At 40.9% G+C, this 23248-nt stretch overlaps 1 protein-coding gene across 3 annotated transcripts; it reads right to left on the bottom strand.

The window, feature by feature from the left end:
- Window positions 1–1836: 1836 nt before the first annotated feature.
- Window positions 1837–22775, bottom strand: irf9 (interferon regulatory factor 9). 3 transcript variants are annotated; one of them, XM_052103410.1, is made up of 10 exons: window positions 22625–22775; window positions 21544–21600; window positions 19428–19550; window positions 18279–18459; window positions 18007–18146; window positions 12244–12364; window positions 11536–11607; window positions 11050–11454; window positions 6598–6710; window positions 1837–3916 (listed from the first exon to the last, which is right to left on the bottom strand). In XM_052103410.1, exons 2-10 carry the CDS (start codon window positions 21598–21600, stop codon window positions 3767–3769), a joined length of 1362 nt encoding a protein of 453 aa, XP_051959370.1. In that variant the 5' UTR covers window positions 22625–22775; the 3' UTR covers window positions 1837–3766. The 3 variants fall into 3 exon arrangements, with proteins under 3 accessions (XP_051959370.1, XP_051959369.1, XP_051959371.1); XM_052103409.1 differs by lacking the exon at window positions 22625–22775 and adding an exon at window positions 21912–22491; XM_052103411.1 differs by lacking the exon at window positions 22625–22775 and adding an exon at window positions 21912–22490 and having other exon boundaries at window positions 12280–12364.
- Between the last annotated feature and the right edge of the window lie 473 nt (window positions 22776–23248).

The following is a 23248-nucleotide window of genomic DNA, read 5'->3' as shown; positions in this document are numbered from 1 at the left end:
TATTTTTAAATCAAAGTACTTATATGAGTTTCCTGGCCTTTGTGTGACCCAGGAGAGACCATATAAGGTTACTAAAAGTGTTGATGCTGCAAAAACCACAAAGTGCACCCAGCTGTAACAAAATAATGAGGCTATGGACCTTGAAACACAGCTGAAGATAAAGAGTAAAAACAACCACTGGTCAAAGTAATTAAAAAGACTAAAGCCAGGTTTCTACCAGCAAAAAGATATCAAAAGGCTCTGTGAGATAATGGTGGTAAATAGTATCCATTGGTTACAAAAATAACGAAGGGGCGTAGAAATGAGGTAATACCAGATAACAAACTGTATAGAAGATGAGGTTTTGGACTAAGAGAGTCAGAATGGACAGATGACCTTTCTCAAGTTTGTTGGTGACACAATAAACTTTGGCATCTTGAACCCTGGACTCTGAGAGTTTTCTTGCATCTTAGAGAGATTCTTCAAAGAATTTCCACAACATGGGTTTGAGGGAGAACACAGGCTGGCCGTGAGCTTGCCGGGGGGTGGGTGGTTCGTGGGGATGAAACCGAGACCAATGCCATCCCCAAATTGCCTCCATTGTCAGCCGGATCGTCCTCAATACCGTGGGAAGAAGGAGCAACGCGGGGGGCGGCTGAAGTGGCATTCGATTTGAGAAATGAAAGCCGCGACTGCAACGTTGCCATGGTCATATTCTCGAAATTAATACATGTACCATACACAAACGCTGCCTCAGTGTGATCGCTACCCAGGCACACGAGGCAGCGTCTATGACTGTCAGACTTGGAGAGATATCGACCGCATCCAGGAACTATACAGGGGCAGAAGGGCATCTTTAAAAAGACGCGTCCTGAAAAGGCCTGCTGTGAATTGCTCTTTTGTGAGTGAAAATACTTCTCTTTTAGTGGTATACACTCTTTTAACAGAAGCGCTGTCGAAGCGCTCAGGGGTGTGGACTGCACAGCCTGCAGAGAGGGAGAAAGCTGCTGGTAACGCGCCGTAGACCCAACAGCAATGCTCTGCTTGTAGAGGTGAGTGGAACAGTAGTTGCTGCTGCACAACCGCTCATCTCCGAAGAAAAAAATCTGACTGACAGATGCACGTCCGCTTCCCTTTATTCCCGTATGTCCGGGAGCGGGACATGCAAATTCTGTCTGCCAATTTCTCATTGGCCTTTTCTCAAATCCAGAGGAACGCGAGGCCCTCAAGAAAGACCCCTTGTGTCACTACATTCGACACAACGTCGAGTGACAGAAGGGGAACCGTATGATAATTTTTGCACCATTCAGAGTAAATTCTGACTGTTGTGTGTGAAAATCCCACGAGATCAGCAGTTACAGAAATACTCAAACCAGTCCGTCTGGCACCTACAATCATCCATGCGATTATATCATCAGTGTGGCAGCAGTGCAGTGCATAAAATCATGCAGATATGGGTCAGGAGCTTCAGTTAATGTTCACATCAACCATTAGAATTTGGAAAATGTGATCTCAGTGATTTGGACCGTGGCATGATTGTTGGTGGGTATGACTGAGGTAAAACACTATATTGGGTACAAATATTTTTTAGCTGTTTTGTGGTGAATAAAATAAATGGTCAAATTTGACCTGCGAATGCAAAAGATACGTGCCCCTTTCTAGCACAATACGAGGGTTAAGTAAACTTTTCAAAAGGTTTTATGTTGTCAGGGACTCCATGCTGTGGTCCCAGAACATGCCCACACATACAAACACACATTCTGATTTTCTGATTTAAGTTAATAATATTTGCAATTATGTTTGTGTATAATTTGTTCCAATTACTGTAGATTCCCATGATAACACACATTCGATTACACATCTCATATTCTCTTTGGGTGCTGTTTAAAATGTCTAGAGACACGACTGGTGCTTGCCATGTGCCCTCTTTTAAAAAAATTTTTGCCGCTGCCACTTTGAAAGCCTCTGCATGCCACTGTTCTATTTTTATAATATCATGCATGTGTATTTGGACATTTCAGCAGTGAGATGTCAGTCACAGCAAAAAAAAATTTAAAATAGAAAAAGCTGTTCAAAATCAATTTAGATAAATGCAGAAAAATAAACTAGCATATGCTATTTGTAGACAAAAACAAAGTGGATTAAATTAGATACTTAAGTCATGATTTTTCATATCAGTTAGAAGACAGATGTGAAGTATGAGAGTTAGATTCAAAAACATGTATACTATGCTAGTTTTCACCTAAGAAAGAATTAAGCTAACTTTGGTGAATCCATGAACCATTTGAAAAGTTCCCTCACATGTAGGCCTATTATATTGAGAGCCATATGGCAGTGCTGGGGAACAGAAAACCCCTTTGACGAGTTCCCACAATAGCCCATGTCATATTAAGCGGATACAGAGCTGAGGAACATGTTTTTCAGGTTCTAATTATGTGCTATATAGAGCTGGGGAACATAGGACCCTGGGAAAATTGCATTGTTTAGAAGAGCAACACAGTAAACAAACACCAGTTCTGAAGTCCATTCTGTGTGTGCGACTTTTACAGTCCGAGTCTGACAGAACATCGCAGTCTACATTTGAGCCAATGGGCTTTAAACATGCTGTATTTCCTACAGAAGCATTTTATAAATCAAGTGGTGAGCGACTGGTTGACTTTGACTGATGGTGCCTACTCCATTAGTTGCAGTCAACAAGACTGTGCAAACCCTACTGTCTATGCTTTTTCTATGCAGCAAAGTGCATTCATGCCTAACATAAGGTTAGGAATAATGTTCAAGGCTACAGATAACATTCTGCACAGTTTGTCATGATTGGTAGTCATTGGACTTTGTTGTACATTACATAGTAAATTGTAACAGTACATAGATTCAGAATAGATGAAGCTCAATTTAAACAGGATTGGCAGCCATTGGACTATGCTGACCATTACTTTGATTCAGAATTAATTTAATTTCTGATTTTATCAAATGCTACAGCTCTACCACTTGTTTGTTTGACAATGCAATGTGAGAACATTGAGATGTTGTTGCCAAAGTAAATAAAACATGATAACAATTTGATACACAAAGCTGACTTTCAATAAATTGCTGTTAATTTAAAAACAAAAAAATCAAATCATAGACCCATTGTCCCCATATGAGGACATACAATTTTAGGCAAATTATTTAGGACACTCCAGTGCCTTTATCATGACTTAAAATGTTGATATTGGTCATACCATTTTTATAGAATATCTGCAGCCAATTTAAACACCATTACCATTATTTAATGCGTCATACACAAATGACAACCCCATTTTAAACGAGTCAACCCAATAAAATACATTAGTGTTGGATGATCTAGTTATCATTATATAAATTCTAGTCTACACTTTATCTATGAAAATGTATAACATTCAATTTGTAGTTGAATGCACAGTTTGTTGTTAATGCAAATTACAATGCATGTGCTGAGTACATTGTGATTCTCAGTTAAATATAAAATACATAACAGACGACAAATAATATATCATTACTCACATTTTCACTAGCCTGTATGGGATAATGTACAGTGACTTGAGAAAGTCACAAAGCAACAATTTGCAATGAAACATACAATGAGACAATGCCATATTTACTACTGATAACATTTTATACTATTTATAAATATCTGGGTGGAATCATTATAGAAGTATTTAGTTAATGACCACTAACATACATTTTGAAGTGAAATGTAAATGTAGGTGTTTCTGCAAGTTGTCTCAGGTCATGATTCTTCAATTTCATCTGTACAGTGAGTGTTATATTAAGGGATAGTTATCACTGGCTCTGATACTTCAAAGTTCAGCGTGACCTCCCCTGAAGGGGACTGACTTGCCAAGCTTCTTAGAATTGCGATCGAGTCTCTGAAGGTCTGGACCTCCTGTATCTGCAACTCAGCCCATGGGAGGGAGATCTGGAGACAACGAATGTGGGTGAAAACTTTTACCAAGATATATATGTTATTTTGAGTACACCAGATGTTGCAGGTGAAAATTAAAATGAATATTCCTGGTGATTCATAATACATGATTTTGCCATTGTCCTGAAATATTATTCCTGTTGAACAAACATATTCCAACTCTAACCCCAACCCTAAAATCAGAGGGAAATCATAGGTTGATAAGAATGATGTTCATGGTGCAACCCCAGCCCTATCCCTAAAATCTGTTGACTGGAACATTGATGCAAGCTCACATCCTCCTTTGCAAAATAACAATCAAAAGTTGCATTTATCTATAGCATAAGTACAACTAGGGCTGGGCGATATGACGATAACTATCGTAACAATGATATCAAGTGTCAATCAAAAGAGATTTTGCTAAATCGTGTATATTGAGTTATGTAAATATCCATGTGCTAGCGTGAGCTTATCTATCAGTGGGCAGGACTTCACCTAAGACTGAGAGAATTGAAGGGTTTTCCGGCATTGAACATTTTTCTGCAGCCGCCCAAGCAAATTTAATTAACGACCATCTAGCATTTGGTGCTTTAAAGGTGCTATTCTTCTCATCTGATACGCAAATGTTTCAAGTGACTGTGGCATATGCTGTCTCTGGAGCTCCAAAGTGCGTACAAGTCCAGGAGGCTTTCCGATATTTGTGCTCCAGAGACAGGAGAGCTCAGAACAGGATCACTAGTGCTACTCAATAATTTTTGACCCAGGAAAACCCCAAATGGAGAAAGAAACAGGTCAAGAAAATGAAGAAGAGCTTCTTATTAAAACAGCCACGACATCTGTGGTGTGGGCTCATAAAAGCCAGCACAGAGCAGAAAAATGTAAACTGCAAACGGTTTTACACGACGATTTAAACAATCGTAATACAAGCAGTCTGTTTTATCACCTCAAAATGAAGCACACACAAATATATTATGAAACCCAAAAGAATAAGATTCAGTCATTTTTTATTTTTTTTTTAAAGAAGAGATATTTATTTGATATATATTTTCTTCACATAGTGTTTTTTTAACTTAAGTTTTATTTTCTTTGTTGCATTGCTTTGAGAAGATCTTAAGTTTCTTATAATGATAATATTAATATTGATCAACAATATTTCAAACTGAAATGAGGCATACTGTAAAATTTAGCATTTTAGTAAGGTTGATTTTTGAAAACAAGTTGATTAATATTTATTATTTACCGTAATTTCCGGACTATTGAGCGCACCTGAATATAAGCCGCACCCACTGAATTTAAAAAAAAATATTATTTTGAACATAAATAAGCCGCACCTGTCTATAAGCCGCAGGTGCCTACCGGTACATTGAAACAAATGAACTTTACTCAGGCTTTAACGAAACACGGCTTGTAACAAAAATAAATAGGCTTTAACGAAACACGGTGTGGCAGCGGGGGCGTGGGCAAGGGCCCGTCCGGGAGAGAAAAGCGGTAAGGGCGCTTACATCAAGTGCTGAAAACTGTTTTCCCGAGAAGGACACGTGAAGCAGGGCACTTGACGTTCCAGGTAAGGCTTTTAATGGCCACAGCAATGTTTACAATCAATTTTATAAAGTTTCTCAATTCTTGGACTTCTATGCGCCAACACTAGACTGATGTGTGTCTGTCTGTCACTCACTCACTCTCTCCCTGCTGCCTTTTTATGGCGCTCTCCCCACGCTTACTGAAATTAGACACAGGTGCTAGACATTAGCTCAGGTGTAAGCGCCCTTACCGCTTTTCTCTCCCGGATGGGCGCTTGACCACGCCCCCGCTGCCACACACGGCTTGTAACAAAAAAAAATAAATTAGCAGTAAACAGTAGAAGACAAGGAAGTCATTGGTCACTATCTTCCTCCTCTTGTGCACATGAAACCACTGAAGTCATCTCCTTTGGTGTCGGAGTTGAATAGACTCAGCTTTAGTTGTCTTTTTGCACTGAGTCAATTCATCACGCTGCTGTTTCCAACGTCTTATCATCGACTCATTAAGACCAAGCTCCCGTGCAGCAGCTCTATTTCCTTTTCCAACAGCCAGATCAATCGCCTTCAACTTGAAAGCTGCATCATATGCATTTCTCCATGTCTTGAGGGTGACAAAATGACTACCGTAATCAGAATGATGGGAAGTTTGAGCGCGCTCGATTTAATCTAAACAGTAAACAAAAAAGTTGTTTGACCTTAACCCGTTCGGCAATTTCATTGGTCTAATGAAAGCTTCATGCCGCCAAAAAACTGAGCACGTCACAGAATGTTTTTTTTTTTATTTTTTAAATAAAATTTGAAAGCGGGAAAAATCCATATATTAGCCGCGTCGTTGTTTAAGCCGCGAGGTTCAAAGCGTGGGAAAAAAGTTGCGGCTTATAGTCCGGAAATTACGGTACTTATTTTGACATTGTTTGTCGTGTTCCAAATAAAGAGGAAGTAGTTTTAACTTATAAAGTATTTAATTCAGTGACTGGAGTTCCAAAAAAGGCATTACAATATGCTTATTTCGTACAAAAATCAACTTCAAAAACCAAAAAAAATCAAAACTTTGACTATATCGTGATATATATATCATTATCGTGATATAAAATCACTCATATCATAATATAAGATTTTGGTCATATCGCCCACCCCTAAAAACAACATATTGTTCACAGCATCAAGACTAGATACCTTAATAATGATGTGTTTCTCAGAGAGGTCCTCTCCATCAAACAGCTCTTCTCCAAAACACAGTGTGATTTCACTTTGAGGTGGATTTCCTCCACTGCGGAAAGAGTCCAGCTCTGAGGAGAGAAAGAAATATGCCATGAAGCAATTGAAGGACCATTTTTTATATATATATATATATATATATATATATATATATATATATATATATATATAAACACACACACACACAGGAAATTGGTACTTTAATTCACCACAGTGGCATTCAACTGATCACAAAATATAGTCCGGACATTACTGATGTAAAAAACAGCACCATCACTATTTGAAAAAAGTAATTTTTTATCAAATCTAGACAGCAGCCATCACTCCAACACCTTATCCTTGAGTAATCATGATAAATTGATCAGTTGGTACTAGAAAAGCACTTGCCATTATATCAAACACAGCGGAAAGCTATTTGGTTCATCAAATGAAGCTTTACATTGTCTTAGTGTTTGTTTTTGTGTTGCCATAGTATGCAATAGACTGGCACGTCTTAAGGTCAATATAAGGTCAAAAATGGCAAAAAACAAACAGCTTTCTCTAGAAACTCATCAGTCAATCATTGTTTTGAGGAATGAAGGCTTTCAATGCTTGAAATTGCCAAAAAAACTGAAGGTGTACACTAGAGTCTTCAAAGACAAAATACAACTGGCTCTAACAAGGACAGAAAGAGATGCGGAAGACCAGCTGTACAACTTAATAAGTGGATCTTGTTCTACCCGCTCAACAGCAGTTTCATGTACAACAGTAAAGAGAAGACTCAGGGGTGCAGCCTTATGGGAAGAACTGCACAGAAAAAGCCACTTTTGAAACAGAAAAACTAAAAGAAAAGAGTGGGCAAAGAAACACAGACATTGGACAAAAGATATTTGGAAAAGAGTGGATCTTAAACTCATTGAGCTTTTGTGGGATCAGCTAGACTGTAAAGTGTGTGAGAAGTGAAATGTCAGCTGAGTATCTGGACAAACTGACAGCCAGAACGCCAAGGATCTGAAAGCGGTCATTTCTGCACATGGAGGAATTTTTGATGAGAACTCTTAAGTAGTTTAACATTATTTTTTTGAATTGTAATAGTAATTTTTTAATGTTATTAATGTCCTGACTATACATTGTGATCCGTTGAATGCCACTTTGGTGAATAAAAGTAACAATTTCTTTCCATAAGAACACAATCTGTGCATTATTCCAAACCTTTGGCTGCCAGTAAGGAGATTTTTGAGAGTTCACTATGTTATAGGGAAAACATCTGTGGCCTATGTCACAAAGCAGGATTAAGCAGCTAGCTATACAAGTTTAAAATTAATTTAAGTGAATTTGCGGTACCATTAAAGTGTATAGGCTTTCATCTAGGTACCTATCTATCTATAGTACCATACGCTAATGCTGCAGGTTATGTTCCCGATTAGAGATCTCATACAGATATTGGACAAATCATCTGTGAGCAAAGTTACAGTCACTCCCCAGTCTCTCTCACTACAATTTAAAGTGCACTTCAATTAGATAATTTTATAAATTTACAAAATAAGCTATTTAGGATAATTATTTATTGCAAGAAATATCTTCCACTACACTCATAACTTTGATCAAATGGGGTTGTCACTGAAAATGACAAAAGCTGATCCAATCTTAATCTACTAGATAACATTGTCAAAATAAAGGCAAAGTTCATATATGTTCATATATATTTTTTTAACATTTCCTGAAGATATCATTACGAGCCCATAATGTTATGAGTGCAGGAGAAGGGAGACAAGGAGTTTGAATCTATGCACGGTTTTTATTGGACAACGGGAAAACAGGAACAAAGGAAAAAACCACGATGGGCAAAACAAAACTAAGACAGGAAAACATCGAAAGTACACGGAAACTGGATGAACACAACAAGACAGGCAGGGAAGGCAAGACAACAGGATCCGGGCGTCAACAAACATAGGAACGGTGGGAACATGAACATTCAACGAACGACCAGGAGTGGAAAGCAAACAGGGTTTATATACACAAGGACAGGATGATTGCAAACGATAAACAGGTGCGAACAATGATGTAGTGCATGACAGTGACATGTGAAACGCGGGGCAGACAACAGGGAATCGTAACAGAATCCCCCCTCAAAGGATCGGATTCCAGACGATCCTAAAACAAAAAAAAACACAAAAATAGAATCGTCCAGGGGATGGAGGGGGGCTAGCAGACCAAAAGAGGGTACACGGGGCAAACAGACAGTCCAAGGGGAGCACAAGGGGCAAAGAGACAGTCCAAGGGGCACGAAGGGGCAGACTGGCAGTCCAAGGGGCCACCGAGGGCAGGCAGACAGTCCAAGGGGGCACAAGGGGCAGACAGACAGTCCAAGGGGAGCACAAGATGGGGACTGGGTCAGGTGGCCTGGGAGCTGGCCACAGGACAGGGACAGGTTCAGGAGGCCTGGGAGGCGGCCAAAGGACAGGGACAGGTTCAGGAGGCCTGGGAGGCGGCCACAGAGCAAGGACAGGTTCAGGAGGCCGAACCGTGGGAGGCGGAGCCGTGGAAAGCTCTGGAGGATCAGGGGGCGGAGCTGTGGGAGGCTCAAGAGGCAGAGCCGAGGGAGGCTCAGGAGGCGGAGCCGAGGAAGGCAGAGCCGTGGGAGGCTCAGGAGGCAGAGCCGTGGGAGGCTCAGGAGACGGAGCCGAGGAAGGTGGCGCCGTAGGAGGCTCTAGAGGCGAAGCCCTGGAAGGCTCTGGCGACGGAGCCGAGGGAGGTGGCACCGTAGGAGGCTTTAAAGGCGGAGGTCTGGAAGGCTCTGGAGGCGGAGCTGATGGAGGTGGCGCCGTAGGAGGCTCTAGAGGCGGAGGCCTGGAAGGCTCTGGAGGCGGAGCCGAGGGAGGTGGCGCCGTAGGAGTTTTCAGAGGCAGAGACCTGGAAGGCTCTGGAGACTCGGGAGGTGGAGCCGTAGGAGGTGGCGCCGTAGGCGGCTCTAAAGGCGGAGGCCTGGAAGGCTCTGGAGGTGGAGCCGAGGGAGGTGGCGCCGTAGGAGGTTTCAGAGGCAGAGACCTGGAAGGCTCTGAAGGCAGAGCCGAGGGAGGTGGCGCCGTAGGAGGTTTCAGAGGCGGAGCCCTAGAAGGCTCGAGGGACGGAGCCCTGGGAGGCTTGAGAGGCGGAGCCCTGGGTGGCTCGAGAGTCTTGAGAGACGAGTCGAGGAAGGCTCGAGGGACTTGAGAGGCGGAGCCCTGGGAGGCTCGACAGGCGGAGCCCTGGAAGGCGGAGCCCTGGAAGGCTCGAGAGGCGGAGCCCTGGGAGGCTCGAGAGACTTGAGAGGCGGAGCCGTGGGAGGCTCGGGAGGCGGAGCCCTGGGAGGCGCTGGCTCTTGGGACGGTCATGGCTACAGGCGCTGGCTCTTGGACGGTCGAGGCTACTGGCGCTGGCTCTTGGACGGCCGAGGATACAGGCGCTGGCTCTGGGACGGTCGAGTCTACAGGCGCTGGCTCTAGGACGGTCGAGGCTACAGGCGCTGGCTCAGGGACGGTCGAGGCTACAGGCGCTGGCTCAGGATGATTGCAAACGATAAACAGGTGCGAACAATGACACAATGATGTAGTGCATGACAGTGACATGTGAAACGCGGAGCAGACAACAGGGAATCGTAACACATAAAGTATAGTGCATGAATTTCATATAAGCCGACTGAGGCTAGCTGCCAAAGACCTTCTGCATTTTGGTCTGCTAGTCAGACATGAACGCTGAGCATACAGGGCACGTGATGCAAATCTCGTCATCAGCAGTGTGCACGAGCACTGAAAGCATGCATCCCGATTTTTCTAACAGTGTGTCTTTGAACGAGCAGAATGTGCATGTGACTGTAGTTATTTGAAAAAATGTTTGGGTCCACAAGGTGGCAACACTTACATTTTGAGCCATCGCTGTCATGAAGAAGCGCTAGAAGAAGATGTAATTGCTGCTAAACATCAGGAGATGATGGTAAAAACAACAACATTGGATGTGCAAGTCAGGAGCGTGTGTGTGTGTGTGGAGGTCTGAAGATACCTGCCATTTTATAACTCGAATCTGAAGGAATATAAAGACATCTTTATGGGTCTAAACTCCTGAAGATAAAGTCTGGTGTCTCATTGCAGTCGTAGCATGCCTACGCCAACCGCCCATGTATGCGCACAAGTACATTTTATGGAATATACTTTGACAGGCTCATGTTCAACTGTATGCAGACGCTGAGCATTTGTGTCAAAATGGAAGTATACCTAGGACTTTAGTCATTCAAATATTCTCAACTTTGACTTTGGCAAGTTAAAGAGATTTTTGCAGCTTATTTTGGTGAAGTTTCAATCTTTTTTCAGAATAGACAAGAAGACATTTGTTTGTGTGATACTAGTTTTTGCAGATTTTGTTTGTCTATTACTGTAACTCACTTGAAACACTAACCTTGTCTGAATCTTTCCTTGCTGAAGAGTAGAGTGGGCTCGCCCGCTCTCTCCATTTTACATGGTTCTGTGGTGGTGGTGTGTGGTCCTCTCCAAAACACCCGCCCCTGACAGAAGCGTTTGGCGTAGATGCCCACTCCAGTAGATGTGAGCACTACTCCCCGCTCCATGAAGGGCAACAGTTTGGACAGCGCTTGCAGACGTGGTGCGAGGCTGGGGATGGAGTCCATGTCTGAGGGGGGGTCTGGAAGTGGGATTCGAGAGAAGCCAGTACCGTTCAGAGACGGTGGTGACGGGGGGATGGGTGAGGGGGGCAGGTATGCAATCCGAACATCGTTGCTTATTATTTCTCGCCGTAAAACCTCCTGACCAATGTAGTGCACGCTTACATGGAAAGAGTGCATTACTGAAAGAAGGACAAAAACAGACAGATTTAGGAGATTCCTTGGGGAAAGTTACTTCAAAAATCAAATTGATTTTTAATCACCTCTGTTTTCTATCGACAAAGGTACTGCTTCAATGGTCAAGTTTAACTGGATATTGTCACCATCTTGACCATCTAAACAGGAAAGAGCCAAATGATAATGCAATAATCATGTTAATAAGTCAATCATCCACATTATTAGTAACATAAATAATGGTCGACTTTTTCAACTTTTGACCAATTTGTTTTGTGAGCCACGATGGTGTCAAGAATCGGCTGCTTGCATGAGAATGTAAACCACCAATCACAGTTTGTTTTGTTGTTATGTGCTATTGTGTTACCAAATTACCAAACCAGTGTGCAACAAAGTCTCATTCAAACAGTTATCTCTCTCAAATATTCAGATACCTCCTGGGAAGCACGCATTACATCAGCCCGAATCAAAACTGCGTGCATCTGACTCGCTAATGTTGAGTGACAAAAGCATGCAATCTGGTCCAGTAAACTGGAGATTACTGCTCTTGCTGGATTTGCACACAACAGCAACTTTAAACTGAAAGTGCTTCAAATGCACTATATGTAATTGGTTGTAATTAATGTCATATTCACTGTGTAATGTATGTACATTTAGTTTGATTCGGCCATTTTAGATTGTTTGATTTATCGCCATTATATCGACCACCCTGCTCTCTAGATATTTGCATCGGCCATTAAAAACACATATCGGTCGAACACTAAATGTAAACATGAAATAAAAGAACAAAGTATTACACAAATGGAATTCAGGCAGTAAATTCAGAACATTACTGTTGTCACTCTTTAAGGCTGTAGTCTCCACCTCTGCTTGGAGTGTGATCTTATTTTCTGTACTTGGGACCATTTCCTGTGCACTCTATAAATCAGAAGAAAAAAACAGTCAAAGTTAATTGTAGTCTCAATGCATGCTAAATGCATCTTAATTATAGGTTAAGCTCTTCAACTCTGGGCCTATTTGGGCTGCCACCTGCTATTTTTCACACTCAGATTTAAAAGTTCACCATTTACACTTACAGTGGACTAATTGCAATTTGTAGAATTTTTCAGAAACCCACCAATATAGAAAATAAAATACTCCAATTATTCATAAATAATATTGTATATGTCTACAATCATATGATGAACAGAATTAAAAATATATATGTATAGATATAGATATATCATTTTTTGTTCTTCTAAATTTGTAAGCATGTAAGGTTCAGGTTCTATTCACCCCATCTCCCTCCAAATTGTATTTTTTTATTTCACTAGATAGCAGCAAATAATAATAATTAAAAAAAATTATCTATCGCCCTCCATCACAAAATGCCGATCTGAAACATAAGGGGCGCTCTAATGCATTTTAGCCCTCAAAGATCCTCTCATCCATTGACATTCAATATACTTTTCAGTTCACACACCCTCATTGTTTCATTGAATATCTCAGCCTCTGAGTGGACTAGAAGCTCAGTCATTAGTTATTAGATATGCTGAGATCCTTCCCTACGTGATTATGTATATAATTTTATCATCAATAAAATATAGATTATCATGACCTAAATTGATTACTACCAAAACAAGATCAGTAACACTTCAGGGTCCCATAAACTTTTTTCAACTTTCTCAGCTCTTCTCTCCCATCCTCCACCACAATCTACTACTTCTCTGACTGCTGATGACTTTGCCTTATTTTTAACTGACAAGGTAGTGAGCATCAGCAGCCAGTTCTCTATACCTAACACCCACAGCTACTCCCTTCCAAAATACCATCCTCTGTTTTCCTCTTTCTCTTCTCTCCAAGACTGAGGTCTCTAAAGTACTTCTTTCTATCCATCGTACCACCTGTCCACTTGACCCTTTCCCCTCCCATCTTATGCAAGCTTCCTCTCCATCGATCTTAACCACACTCACACATATTATCAATGCATCTCTCACAACTAGAAATGTAATAAATCCATTCAAGCAGGCTTGAGTAACACCACTGCTTAAAAAAACAACATATAACCCCACAGTAGTTGACAACTAGACACCGGTATCTCTCCTATTATTCCTGTCTAAAATTATTGAGAAGGTTGTATTCAACCAGTTGTCTTCTTTTCTCTCACAGAACAACCTACTCGAAAGACATCAGTCTGGCTTCAAAGGACACTTAACAAAGACTGCCCTCTTATCGATAGCTGAAACCCTGCAAATGGCGAGAACTAACTCCAAATCATCTGTCCACATCCTCCTTGATTTGTCTACTGCTTTCGACACAGTGAACCACAAGATCAACCAGTCCACTCTCTCAGACCTGGGCATCACAGGAACTGCGCTTGGATGGCTTGAGTCATATCTCACTGGCAGATCATTCAAGGTCTCATGGACACACCATCTGACCACTGGGGTTCCTCATGGATCAGTGCTTGGACCCCATCCTCTTCTTGATGTACACAACGCACTTGGGACCGGTCAATGAGGCACACAGCTTTTCCTTCCACTGCTACGAAGATGATACACAGCTCTACCTGTCGTTCCAGCCTGTTGACCCTACTGTCTCAGCTTGTATCTCTGCCTGCCTCTCTGACATTTTGGTCTGGATGAAGAAACCACACCTTCAGCTCAACCTTGCCAAGACAGAAATCCTCATGATCCCAGCTATCCCATCTGTTGACCAAAACCTCACTTTTCATCTTTGTTGAACTTCTTAAACACCAAAAAGAACAGTCCGGAACCTAGGAGTGGTGGTAGATGACCAGCTTAATTTTACTGCACACATCTCATCAACCGCCCAGTCTTGCAGATTCACACTTTACAACATCAGGAAAATCAGACCTTTCCTGTCAGAATATGCTACACAGCTCCTGGTCCAAGCTCTGGTCATTTCAAGACTGAACTACTGCAATGCTCTGTTGGCTGGCCTTCCAGCTAACACAATAAAGCCACTGCAGATGGTCCAGAATGCAGCAGCACATCTGGTCTTCAATCACCCAAAAAGGGCTCATGTCACCACACTCTTGATTTCATTCCACTAGCAACCTGAATCTGTCCGCATCAAATTCAAGGCTTTGACTCTGGCTTTCAGGACAGCCAATGGAACTGCACCCTGTGGACAAAACTAAAGAGTTGGTTGTTGACTTTAGGAGAGCACAGAGTGACCACTCTCCGCTGAACATCGACGGCGCCTCTGTGGAGATAGTCAAGAGCACCAAATTCCTTTGAGTTCACCTGGTGGAGAACCTCACCTGATTCCTCAACACCAGCTCTATTACCAAGAAAGCCCAGCACCGTCTCTACTGTCTTCGAAGGCTGAGAGAAGCACATCTCCCACCCCGCATCCTCACCACATTCTATAGAGGGACTAATGAGAGCATCCTGACCAGCTGCATCACTGCCTGGTTTGTGACTTGCACCAGTTCAGACGGCAAAGCCCTTCAGAGGATAGTGAGGACAACTGAGAAGATCATAGGGGTCTCTCTTCCCTCCATCAAAGACATTTACAAAAAACGCTGCATCCGCAAAGCAACCAGCATTGTGGATGACCCCACACACCCCTCACACAAACTCTTCACCCTCCTGCCGTCTGGCAAGAGGTGCCGAAGCATTCGGGCCCTCACGGCCAGACTGTGTAACAGCTTCTTCCCCCAAGCCATCAGACTCCTCAATACTCAGAGACTGGACTGACACACACACCTGTACACCATCCAACTTTCGCACATGTCCAGAGTTGCACTTTAATTCATTGTCACTTTATACCTGGCTGCTACCTCAATAACTGCTATGTCCATAGAACACTATTTTAACATGGCATTTTTAGAAAGTGTCATCTTTTTGCACTATTCAGACTACAAATGTGTTTACTTACTGTGCCTATTGTCCTATTCCTTTAGTAATTATTGTACTGTCCCGTACTTCCATGTGCACTTCATGTATAAATGTTATTTGGTTTGTGTAGTCTCATGTGGTTCTATGTTTGTCCTATATTGTTTTATGTAGCACCACGGTCCTGGAGGAACGTTGTCTCGTTTCACTGTGTACTGTACTAACTGTATATGGTTGAACGACAATAAAAAAAACACATTGACTTTAACTTGACCCTCTTCAATTCACTTCTTCAGGTCTATCCTCTGTGGTGGAATGAGCTTCTAACCTCCACATGATCTGCTGTTACCTCCTCAACATTCAAGATCCAGCTGAAAACACATCTGTTTCGTGAGCACTTAGCCAACCCACAATAATTACCACTGCACTTAACATGCACTTAATGTACAAAAGTTTTCAAAAAGCATGTTTAGTATGCTGTGGCATGGGGGCGTGGTCATGTGTCGGTCTGTGGGAGAGAGAGAGTGGTAAGGCTCGCCACCTGGTTCACAATGAACTTTAACACCTGTCTCTCGTTATAGTGATGGCGGAGGGAGAAACGCCACACAAGCTTTTCCTGCTGGACCCCATATTTTGTTCTGGACATCTAAGATATAACATTAAATTATTCCCACAAGCAAGCTCACAGACTTAGAAATCTGCCAAAGGTAAAATAAGATATAACGTTTTTATCTAATTACAGAAGCAGTGATCGGTGCAAAGAATATACATTTGTATTTTATGTCTTACAAAAATCATATCAGATTTGTCTATTTATGTGCTATTTGAAAGACTTTTACTTTCATATTAATATTTGTACTACATGACCTCTAGGTGGCGCTGATTTGTGACGCAGTTATTTTCAGGCCTTATTTTGTTATTTTATGTAACATTAATGCAGAGGTGATCAGCAGAGTTGAAGAGGTTAAGTAGCACGGGGCCCCATTCTTATTTGTCAATTAATACATCCAAAATGATATGCCATATGAAAGATCTTCTAATTACAATCATCTCTGGCTATCAGTCATCACACTCAAAGCCCAGGATATTTAGAGAGAGGTTTTGAATGTAGTCTATGAAACAGCAGCCTTTACTAACCTCAAACCAATGTAGACTGTCTGTGCTATTATGCACGGCTCGACAACTCCTGTCCGGTAAATTATTCCCTGATGACAATAGCGGTACGTCTTAATGGATAAAATGTACACCATTGAGCAAAAACATTATGACCATTCACAGGTAAAGCAAATAATGTTGATCATCTCCTAAAAAGGCCACATGTCAAGGTCTGGGTAGATTAGATGGTAGCAAAGGAGAAATGTGCAGGAGTAAAGACCTGAATGACTTTGACAAGTGCCAAATTGTTATGGTCAGACGACTGAGTCAGAGTATCTCTGAAATGGCAAGGCTTTTGTGGTGCTCCCGGTCAGCAGTGATGAGTCCCTACCGACAGTGGTCTGAGGAGAGACAAACCAGAAACTGGCGACAGGTTGTTGGGCACCCAAGGCTCATCGATGCACAAGGGCAACGAAGTATATCCCATATGGTCTGAACTGACAGAAGGTGTACTATGGCACAAGTCACAGAAAAGTTTAATGATTGTTACAGGAGGAATGTGTCACAACACACAGTGCATCGCACCCTGCTGTGTATGGGACTGCGTAACCGCAGACCAGTCAGAGTGCCCATGATGACCCCTGTCCACCATCGAAACCTCCTACAATGGGCACACAAGCATAAGAACTGAACATTGGAGCAGTGGTAAGGTCACCTGGTCCAATGAGTCCTGTCTTCTTTGACATCACATGGATGGCCGTGTACGTGTGCACCATTTACCTGGGGAAGTGATGGCCCCAGGATGCACTGTGGGAAGAAGACAAGCCCATGGAGGGAGTGTGATGTTCTGGGCAATGTTCTGCTGGGCAACCCCGGGTCCAGCCATTCATGTGGACGTTAATTTGACACAAGCTACCAACCTAAACATCGTTGCAGACCAGGTACACCCCTTCATGGCAATGGTATTCCCCGATGGCAGTGGCCTCTTTCAGCAGGATAATGTGCCCTGCCACACTGTACACATTGTTTGGGAACGGTTTAAGAAACATAATGAAGAGTTCAAGGTGTTGCCCTGGCCTCTAAATTCCCCAGATCTCAATGCGATTGAGCATCTGTTGGATGTGCTGTACCAACAAGTCCAATCCACAGTAGCGCCACGTTATTTAGTGGACTTGAAGGATCTTTTGCAAATGTCTTGGTTGCAGATACTACAGGACACCTTCAGGGGTCAGATGCCTCAGTGGGTTGGCACTGTTTTGGTGGCAACCAGAGGACCGACAACATATTGGGTCATAATGTTTTGGCTCATCAGTGTATATAATGTGTAATTATATTGTTGACCTCGCAAGGTAGGCACATTCTGATTTGTCTTATTGCTATTGTATAAATTATTATTAAAAAATATGATTACTGCCCTGGTTCAACAGAGTGCTTTCAAACAAAATGAGTGGTGACTGGGTTAAAAACATTTAAAACTCAGTTCCAGTAACACCTCTGCTTATAAAAATCGAATTCTTTATGAGCTTATGATCATGTGCAATCATGAAAATTAAAATCCAGAGAAATCCAAAAATGAAGAACAGGTTCCTCAATGGTCAGCTCTTATTGGCTGGATGCTTTTACCATGCTGATTGGCTCCGTCGCAGTGACCTCATCTTTGATCTTTCTGCATGCGACATCTTCATCTCTCTCAGAGTTTCTGCGTTTCCTCCTGGTGCTCCTCACAGCTCGCCGTACCTCCTCTGTCTTCACTTTCATCACACCTGCGAACAGAGGAAAATTTGAGGAAATGAACAACAACAGTTCCTACAGAGCACATACTCACTACAGTCAGCGCACAGATATTAATATCAGCCTCGTATTATAAATGAATGTGTGTCATATTAATTTGTTACCTTGTTCTTCAAGTGGAACAAGGCGGTACACTTTGTACGGCTCTGAGATGTCCAGCTGTGATCTTTCAGTGACCTCACTGAACTCTAGACTTTTGTTGAGGGCACAGCGAAGGCGAGTTTTCCAGGATGCAGGGTCTGAACTTTCATTCTCCGAAAGCTTTCCTTTAAACGCAGCCCAAGCCTGCCATCAGACAAGACAAAATGAAGAATTAAATAAAGTAAATAAACACACACTGGCCTAAAATAAGTGATGATTTCCAGTAAATGAGGTAGGGAGAGGATTATCAGCATTTATACTGTAGTTTAACAAAGACTGTATTCACTCTACACACACAAAACACAAAGGTGTGTATGTGTGTTTGAGATTTTTGTTCAGTGTATTAACAACCTAGTCTACTGTTAATACTATAAGTGCCAACTTTTAATCTTAATGTATTAGTTCACCCAATAATGAAAATTCTGTCATTGTTTACTTCACCTGTGTTGTTATAACCCCATGACTTTCTTTCTTTTTCTTAACACAAAGGGAGAAATTTAGAAAAAATATGCTCAGTGATGTCATACAATAAGAGTTTATGGTGACCACCACTTCAAGCTTCAAAAGTAGGCAAAGGTATAATTCAGAAGTCTAATAAATTATTCCATGAGACTCATGCCTTGTTCTGAAAGAATACGATAAGGTTTGGTGAGAAACAAACCGTAATCGCTTATATTATTTCGTGAAACTATTCAGCGATTGTGTCCTTTTGTGACTTTTGTGTCCTTCGGAAGCTTGAAGAGGTGGTCACTATAAACTTCCATTGAATGACATCACTAAGCACAACATTATTCACAATTTCTCCCTTTTTGTTAAGAAAAAGAAAGAAAGTCATATGGATATATAACCACACTGGGTGAGTAAATATTGACTGAACTTGTATTTTTGTGTGAAATAATCCTTTAATGTTTGGGAGTCTAAGTCATGTGTACAGACTTGCAAACTATAGATCTGACTAAGAGGAAGTCAAACATTTCTGGCCTGTGTGACCTGTGTTCAAGTCAACTGAAACATATGTGTTTTATAAACTTTATGTGTTTGAAATGTGTGTGTATGTGTGTGATGTGATATATATCATGACAAAATTATAACATTTCATACCACAAATGTACCTTGAAAATAGCTGCATCTTCCTCACTCCGAAAATCCTGTTTTCCTGCATGTTTCCAAGGGATACGGAACATGGTCTTTTCAGGGTTATCCCACTCTAGACCATGATACATCCCACTGTTCACCTACAGCCCAAAACACACAACAATAAACAACACAAACATCAATTAATTTTGAAACATTAATCACTCTCTGTTGATGTCTATATATACTGTATGCTACATGCTATAAACATTTACTTATTATATAATAATTATAATAATTTTATTGTTGCTAAATCTGGTCTAGTCATTTAAATAATCTTTTGTTTCTAATCATGTATACGCACAGACCAGAAACATCACAAGCTGGCTTTAATGTAACAATTAGAAGTTGTAGCGATTCAAATTCAAGGCAAAAAGATTTGTACGTATGATATTTGGCAAGAACAAATTCATGTCAGATGAATGGGATAATAAAGTGGTTGGAGTAGCCAGTGTTGATCCTAGCCTTTTGAGGGCCCTAAGCAAAAATGTGTGTGGGGGAGGCCCTTCTGTCCGTCTGATCATAACCACCCCAATCCTAGGTCTTTCTCCTCGTAGAGCAGTTTCACTGTAAACAAATATTTATATTTACATTTATGCATTTGGCAGACACTTTTATCAAAAGCGACTTACAGTGCACTTATTACAGGGACAATCCCCCCGGAGCAACCTGGAATTAAGTGCCACCTTGACACAATGGTGGTGGCTGTGGGGATCGAACCAGCGACCTTCTGATTAACAGTTATGTGCTTTAGCCCACTACGTCACCACCACTCCTATCTAAACATACAGTAAGTTTTTTTTTTTTTTTTATACTGGCAATAGGCCAACGGTATATAAGGTGTCAAATTGAAACTTTTTGACTTATTTGTTATTTTGACTTTTTAATTAAGTCAAGTATTTATATTTAAAGGTGCACTCAGTAACTGTAAAAATGTAGTATTCACAGTCAGTCATGATTCATTTAAAAAAATGAGAGAAGTGTCAAATAACAGGACGGTTACTGAGATTAAGTGAGTAGTGTTCGGCTGGTCATGTGATTCTAACATGGCAGCCCCTATGTGAGGACCCTCTCCATGTAGAATAAAACAGCTTTTAGAAAGTTACTGATATGACTGGAGTCTTCATTTTAATATGAGTGCTCATGAGTGCTGCATATTTTGCAAAATTACAATTCATGTCTTTAGGAATTCAACTTTTTTAATGAGGAAAAAATTACTGACTGCACCTTGAAATCTGTAGCATGTTAAAAGCAACATAATTGTGCAAAAGTTGTCAGTACAGTTAAAACAACTATATATAAATGTAAAACTATCTATATAAGAACGAAATCATAAAAGTAGTTGTTTAGTGGTCTAAAAAAAAAACTACTCATATCACGCTAATGAGTGGAGTCCAAGCTTTGAAATCAAATCTTGATTCCCAACACTGTGTACTGCTGCTCTTCTGCTTGATGATGACGGTCCCAACTGTACAATGATATCTTCGATAAGTGGGGTTATGGAAAGAGGGAGTGTGTCTAAATTTTGGTGGAGTGTCTAATTTATCTATTTTGCTGGCTGTTTTTCAGACTGTAAAGTGTGTATAATTTTCAAACGCAAAACTGTTAAAACTAGTTTAAACTTTAGACCAGGCTTTGTCAAGCCAACATCAAAGACGTAGCCTATCTATCTAGTTTATTTTGCTTTCTTTGAAAGTGTCACTAGCATCTACCTTACCTTTGGTCATTTAATTCTTTCTTTTTAAATGGCACAGTCTTACAAATTTTTAAAGACGTTTATTAATGTGTGCATGTTATTGGTTTGTTTGGTTAGTTTAAAAATTGTGTTCTTTCAACTTCTGAAGCAGTTATACCTGTGCTAATAAACTTAAGGTGATAGTTTTGCATTTTTAAGCTTTAAATTTGTTTATTTATTTGCACAGGCTTGCTTTGATAATGATGTTGGACGTGTTTGGTTAGGTACCCCATTTTGCGCGCGCGCGCACACAACACACACACACACACACACACACACACACACACACACACACACACACAAACAAACAAACAAACAAACAAACAAACAAACACACACAAACACACACACACACACACCTGTTCCACTATCCAGGATCGCAGACGGCGAGTGGAGCGAATCCTTCCAGATGCCATCTGAAAAATGCATGATTGACAGTGGCTGATTTCACCAATTAGATAGTCACATATGGGTTCACATATATACAATTTTGACAGGGAAGACAAGTTGACAACAAAACGCACCACTATGGGACTATCCATTTTATACACTTATTATCTCTTTTAAATGAACGCCTAGATAAAAGGAGATTTCATACTTTCAACAGTCACTTCAACTTTCAACTCTAATTCAATTGCTCATTGTGTAAATACGTTTGTCGACTACATCACATATGTTTAAACACTCACAGGAGAAAATCATTCTGTATATTTTTTGTTTCGTTTACCTTCAGTTTCGCTCCTCTATAAAAAGCGCGTTGCAGGGGAGATCGCGGTCTGTTCTGCACCTTTCGCTTCGGAATCCCACTCACTACCTTCAATGTAAAGCAGTGGAGCGGACAGCGCTGTTTAATTTGATGATAATATTTAACACCTGCAGGGGGCCCTCCGTGGCTCACAGTGCCGAATCCTCCATAAAACCTTCTTCATACCATATTAGATTTGATTAAGTTGTTGGAGATATTTGTAAATTAAAATAGCAGCCGTTAAATATACAAACATCTTTATTGCGAGGTTAAAACATCCAAATTAAACATTGCCAGCGTTCACTGTAAAAACAATTTAAGAAATGTTCTTTCTGTGATTGGTCTGTTTTCAACAGCGATGAGAAAAGCAACAAAAAACAATAATACAATAAAATGTATATATAGTGTAAATGTATAGCCTTATATGTTGTTATATTAGCCTGTAATTAATCTTAAAACACTGTTACAACCGCTGCGATGGAGTTAATAATACAGTTGCTGAGCGAGTGACTGCTAGCATCGCATTCTTCTATTTCCGGTAATTCAGCGCGCCCTAATTTCTCAATATATGGAAAGTCGTGGGAACGTAATACTGTCTTTTTAATACTTCGTAATATTTCTTATTTTCCAAATGGGAACGCAAAATAAATTAATAAATAACAAATTGTCATTGATTCTTTGCTATGGAGGTTTACCTTGATGCAGTGTGCTTTACTTCCGTGTTCCAATAAAACAAAGGGTCCAACTGATACCTTATGTAATAATTATATCAGTTTCCTGACTATTGATACGAATTTTTACTACTGAGCTGAAAATGTGAAAGAAAGACTGATTTCGGAATTGCATACTACCATACTAATACTATTTCTGCCATAGACACATATGGCAGAAGTAAGAGTAGTTTGTGTAGTACTCAGCCAAGAAATAGTAATATGTAAACACTTCGTGACGCAGGGATATAACGATTTAGAAAGAACGCCCAGAACGCCGATCCCCGCCCACTTTAGAACCTTATTTCTTCCAATTTCTCTTCTGTCAGTTTCATTCCCACGAGAGAAACTCATTTTCCCAGAAATCACGTGACATTTCGGAGCTCTCATTTAATAAAAATGTGTTCTAACCACTTTGTTCGCAATCATATCAGCAGAAAATCTATTCCAGCATCTTCCTTTCAATGGATGATGCTATACAGTGTTAATTGGAATTTGATCTGGTCTCTTTTCCATAAATATCTATTAAGAAATAAGATAAAGTCGAAGTCATTTTTACATAGATGCTACCCTTGTAATAGCAGACTCCATAAATATATTCAAAATATT

Source organism: Xyrauchen texanus, chromosome 33 (genome assembly GCF_025860055.1).
Source record: "Xyrauchen texanus isolate HMW12.3.18 chromosome 33, RBS_HiC_50CHRs, whole genome shotgun sequence".
Classification (NCBI taxonomy): domain Eukaryota; kingdom Metazoa; phylum Chordata; class Actinopteri; order Cypriniformes; family Catostomidae; genus Xyrauchen; species Xyrauchen texanus.
The sequence above is the reverse complement of the archived record's forward strand: the minus strand, read 5'-3'. Positions and strand labels throughout refer to the sequence as shown.